General features: G+C 43.3%; 1 protein-coding gene across 2 annotated transcripts in view; it reads left to right on the forward strand.

Moving 5' to 3' along the window:
- The window catches only part of LOC308116753 (solute carrier family 22 member 23-like), a 44,761-nt gene that overhangs the window by 14,417 nt on the left and 18,320 nt on the right, over positions 1–12,024 (forward strand). For both annotated transcript variants that reach the window (XM_080475120.1, XM_080475121.1), the window contains exon 3: positions 66–220. In XM_080475120.1, coding sequence (XP_080331246.1) covers positions 66–220 — 155 coding nt within the window. The remainder of the gene's footprint in view (positions 1–65; positions 221–12,024) is intronic.

Below are 12,024 nucleotides of genomic sequence, written 5' to 3' on the forward strand. Positions count from 1 at the left end.
ACCAAGCAGAGTTTTCCTGAGCGCCGCGTCCTCCCGCCGTTTGTATTTTTTTCTTTTTTCCGCAGGTTCGGCCGACATCCCGTGCTCATCATATCGGTGCTGTTCATGCTGGTGTTCGGACTGACCGTAGCTTTTTCCGTCAACGTGCCCATGTTCAGCACGCTGCGCTTCTTTGAGGGCTTCTGCCTGGCGGGGATCAACCTATCGCTCTACGTCCTCAGTGAGTAAACTTTCATTCATTTCTCTATTCCAGGGGTTGGCAAAGGACCCGGGTGCATTTAGTTTGAATTCTTGACTGAGAAAGAGGCGGGGCTTAAAAATTCAATCCAGCATGTCTATTGGCTGCAGCGATAGGAGTAACATGAGCCGTCATACGTAATGCTAATGGGGTGGCTGTGGCTCGGTTGGTTGAGTGGATCATTTCTCATACGGAAGGTTGCAGGTTCGGATTCCCATCTCCACGTGTTAAAGTGTCCTTGAGCAAGGCACGAAACCCCACGCTGCCCCTGTTGGATGGATCGAGAGCCTTGCCACAGAGCGACATCCACTGATCGGGGCAGTGGTGGCCTCAAGGCGAGAAAAGCAGAGTTGGGATCGAATCCCACAAGACCTCATTAGTCAGTTGGTTAGGACACTGTTTATTTAGAGAAAAAAAGGAGAAAGCTAATGTAGAAAAAAGAGGGTTTTTACAGTACAAGATAATGTATTGTATAACGTCTACAGCTAGGTTGTGGTTCACATGTACCTTTAATGTGTGCTTCTTCACCTCGGGTCTGGGTCCTCCTTGCCTGGTGCCACAGATCACCTCAAAGCTTTTCAGCCCTGGGGTTGTTAAAGTCATATTTTCCACTAACTGGGATCCAGTGCAGACCTGGGAAAATAGATTTTTAAGGCTTCTGCTTTTGTAAGTTGGTGGGAGTGGGCGTGTCCACCAGGGAAAAATCTAAATGAACCGAAGGTATTGAAAGCTTTGTGTGCATGTATCAGTCATCTCTCTGCACTTTGGCTATGTTGAATATTTTTGCCCAAAAGAGCATCTGATTGATGGTTTTTAAAAAAAAGTATGCTTCTGTTACTTTAAAAATGTATTTTTTTATTTTTAATTTCACATTTGTCGGAACATCTCTATTTTGAATAATTGCATAAAACAGTTTTTGGAGCATGAGAGCTGCAGAAAATAGTGCAGGAAGCAGAATGCTCGCACGCGGGACGCTTCAGGATGAAATATTAGCGCCTGGCGGTCGGACTGGTTTGTTCAGCTTCATGTGTACGAAGCAGGAGCGGCTCTGGTTGCAGGAAGTTCCTCTTTGGATACTAAAATCCTTCAGAAGAACAATGAATTACAAAATCATAAGTGAGTAATATTACATTAATTAACAATAGATAAAGATTAATACATTAATAAAGTTTTAAGAAAATTTTTTTGGTTATAAAATTCAGATATGTAGGTTTGTTCACTCTAATTATATTCCTGAATCAAATTCAAATTAAAGATATTTGGCAAATTGATTAATATAAAAATAAAGATCCCAAAAAAAAGTTTTGTACAAATTTTCTCACGTGACATTTAATTGTATTAACAAAAAAATGAATTATCAAAAAAATGTATTTTCAATTTTTTTCCTCATGTGAGGAGGAGGAAGACAATATTAAATAAAATAATATTAGCAATTGTTCCTATTTTTGATAAAATTTTATTTATATATATATATATATATATATATATATATATATATATATATACACGCACACAATAATAATTAACCAAAACCTATGTTTTGCATGGAGTTAAAAATAATATTGAACTGTTACATTATATTTATTTTATACTGTGTAGAATGTCATAAATTAATAAATATATGAATAAAAAATGTAAATAAACCAAATATGGACAAAAGTTTATATTTTTTATAAAAACTTAAATACAGTTTTTTTGTTCTTCATATTTGAGCTCTGATTATGGTATTTTCAACATCAAAAAAGCTTTCAAAACTTGTATGTATTTGCAATATATGGTTAGTTGCCCTTTAAAAAGCATCTCTGCAACTTTATATGAACCGACCAACGGCTATAAATCTTATTTTAAAATGAAAAAAATTATGTTTGATGCACTTGCCCATGAAAAAAAAAAAAAATCTCCTATTTATAACATCACATCACTGTTGAAAATGTATATTATAGAGGTGCACAATATGAATTAAAGTATTGCGTTTGCCCATTTTTAAACATGAATGTCAATTAATTCCTCTTTTCTTTCTTTTTGGATTCTTTTTGAATCCTCATTTATTGCGCTTCAGCCACTTTTTCACAATATGTGTATTTGCACATGTTGCACCTCTTCACATTTATTAAACCAAACACACTTGGATTAGATTCCCTTTACGGAGAACCCACCAGTTTGTAAACTTAACAGAAACCAAGGAACAGAATTTGGGGATTGAAACTGCAGCAGCCCGAGTTTCCCCGAGAAGCTGATCGATAATCTAAAGACCTAGTCCCGCTTCAAACATCCTGCCTCCAGATTGGTGGCAGTTTTAAGGAACCTTCTGGCCTCTTTGCCGGCTCTTTAAAAGCCTCTGCGGTCGCGGTAATTGAGCGGCGAGGAGGGAGGTCGTGGACGAGCAGGCAGACGAGGTGCAAATGATGAAGGAAGGGGCCCTCCGTGTCCTTGTCGCTCTAATTTACTCCACACTGTACACCTTGAAAGGCTTAACCGCTCGCCCATAATAGACGGACTGTGCGGTCAGGACAAAGGAGCCGGCGAGGGGGCGGAGCCACAGGGGATGGTACGGCGTGGTATCGTATTTAAACGGACTTGCCATCTGCAGCCATTGTTTTCACCACTTTATGGTCGAGTTAATCCTCTGCCTGCTGCTCGGGGAAACGGACGGGACGGCGTTGCTCAACAGTTTGATGGAGTCGAACATTCCTGCGACGCAAACTTCAACGACGTGTTCTTTTTAATTAGTTTACTTTTCTCCCGTCTCTGCTCTCGGTCGGTCATCTTTCCCCCCCTTCAAAGGCAAACGATTAGTTTACCGAGGAAGCTGAATCACCTTGGTAAAATGTGCTGCATGCAAGCTTTCAACGTGCACCAAGAAGTATTTGTCATAGAGTGAAGAAGTTGTACACTTCGCCCCGAAACCACGAGGGTATAGCATGAGTACTGACGGGTGGAGATTCTCTTGATGGTGTTTTGGACCACACAAGGCAACAAGTCCACATTTTGTCCTGGAGCTGGAGGTTCAGATCCTCACAGTCACTCGTTCTTCTGCTCGAGTTTGACAACCGCTGGGTGGAAGCATCTCTCGTTGGGTTGTACCGGTCTGCAGTGGTCGGTTAATTATCAAAGGTGGTCCAAAGAAGGAAAACATCTGTCGGGAAAGGCAGAAATGGGTGTTTTGGGGGAGGGGCGGGGGTTTGCTTCTTAAGGGTAATACATTTCTTTTTCTCATTTCATTTTGGAAATTAATAATTAGATACATCATAGGTCCATATAATTAATACCACCTGTGTGGATTCTGCAGATATAATTCCTACTTTTTGGCTGTCTTTTCCGAAAATTGCAATCTATGTAGATGTGACATTGACACGGCGCATTGCTACAGACCACGTTCACACCCTCATGGAAAAAGTTCCACCCGACGGCCTCTTCCAGCAACATAATGTAACCCTGACACGGCGCTAGTTCATACTGCTTTTGCACTGTTGGACACCAGTTTTCATAAAGATTCCTTCACTGTCACCGAGTTGCGCTGCCTGAGACAATTGACACTTTCTGAAGAACTGGCTTGCACGCACGCTCACAACTCACGCCTACAGTGTTCACATGTGCATAGAGCTTAAACATAAGCAGCCATTACAGTCAGCAGGTGCTGCACAGTGTTGGTTGATGCATAGTCCATGAAAACATTGCAGAGTTCAGTCTGCTGATTGCTTCTGGATAGAAACTGCTGGCTGGTCGTGTGTTGTTTTTTTTTTACTTTCATAGGCTCTTTGACGGGAGATCAAACCATTTGCGTTCTGGGTGGTAACTAGTTTTCGAACTATTTTCAACTAGTATTGGCTTGTCGAAAACTACAAATGATTCAGGAATGGTTCAAAGAAACGTGTAGGTTTCAGGTCTACTGGAGTCAGAAAGTGCACGGCCCTATGCAGGGGGTCTTAATGTTATGTCATGGTGCTTGTGGATTTCCCCTGTAAAATTACAGTCTGCTAAGCATTGCCGTTGCATGAAGCAAATTTAGATTGTAGATTCTCTTGAAATCACAGTGAACAAGGTTCCTTCCATCAGATGCTGATTAATTCCAGCTCTTCAGAGTTCCTTATTTGAGAATCTAAAATGAAAAGTCAAATTGTTCCCCCAATCAACTGACTTCTCTTTTTTGCTGTTTTTAGCATCGCCTCCTTTCGCTCTGCACTTTTACAGGAGGGTGATTTTAATTGATTTCCTCGTTAGAGCTCCTTCTGAGATGAAAACGATGGAGCGTAAAGTGTCATCGACTCCTCCTGTACAGCGCGTGCTTGATGCATGTTTGAACTTTGCATAGCGTTGCCATACCGCCCACCCTTATGTCTAATCACGTGTGGCCTCTGTCACATGATATTTGCCCCTGCGGCTCCTCGGTATTGACAAAACTCGACGAGAGCTGCCCCCGGAGTGGGAACAGAGTCGTTCAATAACACATTACTGGGGCACGCTCAATACTTTCATTTCAAGGCATTCTGCCGAGAGAATTTATTGCGTTGGCATGGAGGTGGTGGGGGGGCTACATGCTAACGGGGGGGGGGGGGGGGGGGGCCGTGACCCCGACGCTCCCGTCAGTCATGTGACATGCCGGGAAAACCACCTGACCTTGTGTGGTTGGCTCGCTTTGTTTGACTCGGCTTACAAAGGGAAAGCCGGAGCCAAATCCCAGCTTCAGCTGTGTTTGCACCGGAGACATTACACTAATCCCGCTCTCCTTTCTCATCACTTCAGTGCAATTAAGTCTTGTGTCATGCAAACCGGAGCCTCGGCTCGATTCTTCTCGATCCGAAACAAAAAGGCCGCGCACACTTTATGCCCCCCCCCCCCCTTGTGAATCACAAACGCACCAGCACACCGTTCGGACCCCTCATATGTGACTTCATTGGCTCCAGTCGGGGCATCTATCTCACTTTGGAGGATATGCGAGAGCCTCTCTTTTCCCGACGGCGAGGCAATTTGCGCGCGGCTGCTTCTCGTTCCGGCAGGATCGACCCGTGGAGATGGAGCCGGCTGATGTGATGTGACACCTACGCTGCGTCTGACTCACAGAGGAGGAAAAAAAACAAAAAAAAAACAGAAGTGACAGCCGCGCGGTTTCAGACTCCGAGCATGTAGTTTAAGGAGAATGAGGTGGAACGTGAAGACCGAGAGGAATGTGCAGATTACACCGGGGAGAGAAAGTGAGATTCTTTTCATGTCTGAGGAGGTGAAACGACGACACCGTCAACAGCAGAGAAACTTTTCCTGTTTCAAGTGGAACTCTGAGAAATTATGTCTGTCACTTGTTGCTGAAAGACCCATGTAACTAATTACTTATTACACATTATGGGGTAAACATGAGGTCATGATATGATTCATGTAAATGCAAACACTAACTGACGCAACTTGAACTAACATCCAGATTATCGGGCGTCTTCCTCCCCTTAACTGATGTAACCTCATCTGAGCTAAAGTTTCACAGCAACACAACAAAAAACTACTACTTCCAACAAAGTCGCTAGTAGATCTTATGTACTAATTTTCAGTAGTAACTTTCTCCTTTTGGTGAATTAACAAGTTTAATCGTGCACAATGCCGATAACTTTTCATTTATAATAACAAGTCAAACTTTGAGGAATGTGCAACGTCTGGGGAAAAAAAAAAAGTAATTTACTGTGATGTACGACCAAGTATCTTTTAATGAAGTACTATTCTTCACTAAGTGGCACAGCACCGGTAACTTCCTGGAAGAAGTACCACGCCGACAGTAACTTGCATGAGGCTAGTTAGCATTTAGCTGCGTGGTGCGTAAGCGGATCTATATGTCGGCTCTGAGCTGCAGGCTAGCCTAGCCGCTGGCTACAGGGTCATCTGATGCTGCGCGGCTATTTATACCACAGAGCTCCATCAGCGTGAGCTCGCCTTTCCAGCGTCGCAGCACAAGGCTCCTAGTGCCTATAGCTCAGCATCACGGCGCTGCTCACTAATGCAGTTTTACAGTAAACACAGACACACTGCGAGCTGCTGGCTGAACGTTGGGTATGTGTGTGTGCGTGTGTGGATTGTGGATTGTGGATTGACTGCTTCAGAAAGTCCAGATCGTCCAGATCCTGACGACACGTTGAAGTTTTCTCCACACATGCTCCAGTTTATTTCACTGCTTTTAAAAGCCAGCAAACGTCTCCTGACATGTCCCGAGTGAAGTGATTGCTCACTTTCTCTGTCTGAATGGGAAGTGGCATGCCTGTGCATGCTGTGTGTGTGTGTGTGTGCGCGCGCGGAGTGCAGGAATATGACACACACACACACACATCACATGACTGCTTCATAGTCGTGCATTGTAAAGAGCTCGATGACGCGTCTGTCTGTAACCCTTGACATGAATTTTTCAGGACGAGACAAAAGTTGGTTTCATCGCCCGCCGCGCTGATGCTTCATGCAAATAACACGCTGACCATTCTCCTCCTGTCTTTGAAAGAGAGAGAGAAAGAGAGAGAGAGAGAGCTCTGGAGAGGAATGCAGTCATGTTTCCAGCTTAAATATGAGAAAAGGTACTTGGGGTGCACATTGTTGTAGCCGTCTGGGAACATTCAATAATGACCTAATGTCATTTATTACTATTTTTTGTGTATTTTAAATGATTTTGAGACGTAATTATCAGTTTATATTTTCTTATTTTCCTATGAGAAAAATTATTTTGAAATTATTTTAAATATCAAAAAAAAAACATTTGCCGATATTTTTCAGATTTTTAGTTTTTTCAAAATATTTTTTTAGATTTCCTTTTTTTTTTTCATATGTAGAGCAAGATAATTTGAAGGCGTCAAAGGAAAAAAGGGGTCGAGGTCAAAAAATCTTGAATCAATCTATTAAAGAACTTTATTGTCCTCTAAAGATTCCATGTGTTTGACGACTCCAAGACTTAAGATCTGTGACTTTCTTAAGGTTCAATAAGTCCAAGTTATGTCTTAAAGAGTAAAGGTCTAGCTTTGACAGTGTTTACTTTAAAGAGCGCGAGATTTAGTTCAAGAAAGAGTCGTGATGTGTTTTGAAAAAGACTGAATCAGAATGAATCTGTCTTTGTCTATTGTGTTGTGGTTGAATATTGTGAAAACGATACGATTTGTGTTAAATACTAACACATACACAGATGATGGTAATGTCTTTGTGCTTTCGGACTTTTCTTTAAACAAATTCAGGATATATGTTGTAGCACTATCGTGTGTCTCGATGCCGCCGTCCCTCCTGATGGTGAAGTACCGCGTCCCACAGCGGCGCTAAGATATCCTTTCTCTGGCCTTCACTGTCCCCGACTGTTGGCTGTAATGAGGTGCGTTCTCTCGGCGGTGCCCTCAGCTTACCACAGGCATTAATCTCTTTGCACACGGACGAGGCTCAAGGGGCCACGAGCGCAGAAAAAAAATAGGAGCTGTGTGTGTGTGTGTGTGTGTGTGTGTGTGTGTGTGTGTGTGTGTGTGTGTGTGTGTGTGTGTGTGTGTGTGTGTGTGTGTGTGTGTGTGTGTGTGTGTGTGTGTGTGTGTGTGTGTGTGTGTGTGTGTGTGTGTGTGTGTGTGTGTGTGTGTGTGTGTGTGTGTGTGTGTGTGTGTGTGTGTGTGTGTGTGTGTGTGTGTGTGTGTGTGTGTGTGTGTGTGTGTGTGTGTGTGTGTGTAAATGGCTTCCTTTGTGTCGGTGGAGGATTCTTGTTTGTTGGTGCAGCCAGACAGACAGCATTCTTTGTTGGCTCCTCTCCTTACCTGTATCGCTCTCGGTGCTCTGACAGTTTTTATGTGCACGCTGATGGATGGCGCTCAATCTAAACTTGTGTGTGTGTGTGGGGGGGGGTGTGTGTGGGTGTGTGGGTGTGTGTGCGCGCGCGTGTGTTGTGCGTGCGCCAGGTCTGGACTTTGAAGGCAGATTTTGATTTTCCACCATATGGTGAAAGACGCAGGAGACGCAGCCCGGCTCTGCGTCACTGCGGAGATTTTATTCAGAAAAGCCACAAAGTAGCTCATTTTTTGATTCTGTGTGTTAATGACTGGTGACCAGATTATAGAGCATCTTCCTTCCCACTGACATCCAGATAGCATCTTCCTCCAACTGACATTCAGATTATAGAGCATCTTCCTCCCACTAAGATCCTGAATATAAAGCATCTTCCTCCTTGACAGATCAGAAACAGAAGTACTTTATTAATCCCTTTATTTAACTTTCTCTGGAATTAATAATAACATTAGACTGACCCTCACAGAACTGACAGCTCAGCTGATGATAATGCTAAAACTACAATGACACAGCTATTTGCACCTTATTAACCTGGATACACTAAAGGGAGGACATTACCAAGTATTGACTGACTTCCCTAATAAATAAAGTAACTTTGTGGGACTTTCACTAACTTGCACAACTCGGTTGATGGCTTGAATTGATGGTGGAGACGGTGAAACCTCCACAGAAGCTGAGTGGGACGTCGACTGTGTGCAAATGCTTTTCACCCGAAACAAACAAAAGTCTGGACAATTTGAACCGCGCTCATTCTTCCCCCACAATCCGCTCAATAAATGGGTTAAGGTGCAGTCTCTCTCTCTCTCTCTCTCTCTCTCTCTCTCTCTCTCCTCTCTCTCTCTCTCTCTCTCTCTCTCTCTCTCTCTCTCTCCTCTCTCTCTCTCTCTCTCTCTCTCTCTCTCTCTCTCTCTCTCTCTCTCTCTCTCTCTCTCTCTCTCTCTCTCTCTCCTCTCTCTCTCTCTCTCTCTCGGGTTAAAGTTCCTTTTTGTGCATAGCGTGCACTTTTGTTTGCTCAGCAAGCAACCTAGAGCTGCACATGTTGGAAGAAAAAACAAACAAACCAATATCGCAGCACTGCACGTGTTTCACAGAGAGGCTTCTTTTTTTGGAAGAATACTCCTGTTTAAAAAGCAGTGTGCTTGGATTTCTGCTCACGCTGGAGGTTTTGACCCTTGTTTGTCCGCCGTGCTGCATGACGTAATCTCGCATTATCTCACGCCGTAAATTCCTGAGTGAAGTCCAGATCGACTGGCGGAATCTGCCGCCTTTTGCTTTTCCAAAGCCAACTCAGGATTTTATCTTACAACTGTAAGCCTTCCGTCAGTCACCCGGTTCCTCCCGCGGTATCTTCCAGAGACAGTCGGCAGCTTGTTTTCCTGCTGATTATTCAAAAGTGGGCCCCGGCGGGGGTGTGGGGGTGAAGGTGTCGTGTGGTCGGGACACGCGAGAACTCTCAGAAACGCCAACATTAGCAGAAGAGAAGGCTCTCCTGGTGGTGTTCTCCTGTTGAGGATTTCCTCACAGGGATCAAACGGGAACGTTGGGCTTGTTGGCATTCAGTGCAGCTCTAGATAAGAGGCTAATCAATGAGTATGACCTTGATCTTTGCAAATAACCCTTCTTCAGTGTGTGTGCTGACACAGTTATTTTCTACATATGGAAGGTTGAGGGGAAAATTCTCCCTTCAGGCTGCTTCATGGAAGGTTTTTATTTTTTGTTTTTGGCCAAAGTAATTGTAAATAAGCTGCAGTTTGTTCTCCGCCATCGCTAAAACAAATTCCAATGTGCAGGGAGATTATTCGACGTCTTTAATTGACCTGACGAAAGCCCTTTGACCTCGTCAGCGTAAGTGTCTCCACGCTCCGTCAGCACATCGGCTTCCTGCCACCACTTCTCCAATTTATTTCAAGGGTATCGTCAGAAGAATGTGCCTTCCCTCCGGACTGAGGGCGGCTTTTTCCTGGTCTACGCACCCAATGCCCCCGGGGCTGGCTCGCTTTTTCTCTTCCATGTCATCAGTGTGTTGCACCGAGGAGGCAATCTGAGGCCCCGTTTACAGGACAATGTTTCAAGGGAAAACATTGCTGGAAATCTTTTACGTTTATTATACAGCAACGTTTTGAAAACCATGTAGTTTTCGTGTTGGGCCACTAGTGGGTGCTCTTGGTTGTTTTTGCAAGGAAGCCACACACATTTGTGCGGAGAACAATAGGCAATGAACATTAACAATGGCAAGTACACGGACATTCGTGTGGAGACACGCCGATGTTACATTGATATTACAGGCCACTGTGGAGGCCGCCATTGTTGTTAGCGTTTATCTACTTGCATAATAGTGCAGAAGAACTATTAACTACGGTCGTGGTGCGCTTGTACAGTAGCAGCGTTTGTGCAGTCTAAATGGAGTCGGAACCCGACCATTTTCAAAAAGTTGCGTTTTCCCCCTTTTACGCGGAGATAGATTCGTAGCATTTTCAAAAAGTTCCACCTTGGGAACTTTTTTTCAAAAATTTGTGTTTTCAGTGACTCTGAATATTGTTGTTGCGTAAACACAAAATGTAACTTAAGTTTTGCAATTTCACTTAAAAAAAACGCCAGTTAGACGGGGCGGTTGAATCTGCAAGAACGACCAAAGTTCCTCGAACCTTCATCCCATTGCTGGCGATGTCGCCCGGTACTTCTGGGTTTGTAAAGAACCTTGTAGATCCAGCTGAATGCCAAACAATGTGGAGATTTTGCACAGATTCCAGAAAAATCTCCAGTACACTCTGGAGCCATCCAAAGATGATTTATATCCAGGAAATAGTCTTATTTATGGATTATTATACTACAGGCTGCAGTTATTACATGTGCTTGTTTATTACTTTTTAATAGGCTTTTACATAGTCATACAGTGAGATACGCGCTTTCACATTTTCTCTTCCGTTTGTCCCTTACATTTTTGTGAAAATACAACAGCAAAATGTTTTATTGAGCAAGCTAATGAACTAAGTGTGTTTTCTTTACGTTCAAAATTGCCAAAATGATGTTATGATCTGGTGTCATGTTATTGGACATTATCACGTCAATGGTTGCTTCACAGTTGTTTAATAAATATGGTATTTTCTTGGTTTACACTTCATTCTTTCATGTCCAGTGTCTTGTCCGGGGGACTAGGAGGTAAAAGATATGTAGACGTATAGAACATCCCATGAGAAATAATGGGGCGAAAAAACACCTGTAAGTTTATTTATTTTGTTTATATCAGTGGATTTCAACCTTTTTTTCTTACTTGGAGTTTCCTACATTGCCTCGGGATTCTCTAACGTATCTCTTTATGGCTTTATTTGACATGTGCAAATCTAATTTTGAAAACCTTGAAGCAGACAAAGTCATGGCGGCCCGTCACGCAAACTACTTCTGTCAGCCAGGGGATTCTGGAAGCTTCACGTTTGTTCTTTCCGCAGAGCTTCAGAGACTCTGCACATTTCCCAGAAGATCAGAATTCGGCTCCGAGTGACACACTTTCTGATCGCTTGCATGTTTGTTGCTGTCGTCTGCTGTAAACAATCAGTATCGCTCATGTAAACAATGATTCAATCTGCTTCTGTTGTGCATCTCATTAGTTCTTAGTCCTACCTCCCTGGCTTTAATTGCATGTTTACCATGGTGAAACCACCTTGTAATAGGCAGATACTAAACCTGTCTTAATTGCAGAGTGAATCGGAGAAGAAGAAACTAAACGCTTCCAGCTTTTAACCTGCGATATCAAGACCAGGCCTCATGCGTCAGACTCCTCTTACTACAGGAAAAACCTAAATCATAATTGTGCAATAAAAATCAATGAATCTTATAACTATTCTACTTAACGGATCAAGTGGCCGGGCTCAGGTGGAGAGATGGTATGTATGGTTCTCTGGTGACCAGTATCAAGTGGAGACATTAGCCTGTGGTTGCTGGGAGTGGCGGCACTGAGTGCCTTTAGTGGTCAGGAAATCTTTCTGTGCTGCACTGGCGAACCTGAAAGAAGTCTG

Source organism: Lipophrys pholis, assembly GCF_963383615.2.
Source record: "Lipophrys pholis genome assembly, chromosome: 1".
NCBI classification, from domain to species: domain Eukaryota; kingdom Metazoa; phylum Chordata; class Actinopteri; order Blenniiformes; family Blenniidae; genus Lipophrys; species Lipophrys pholis.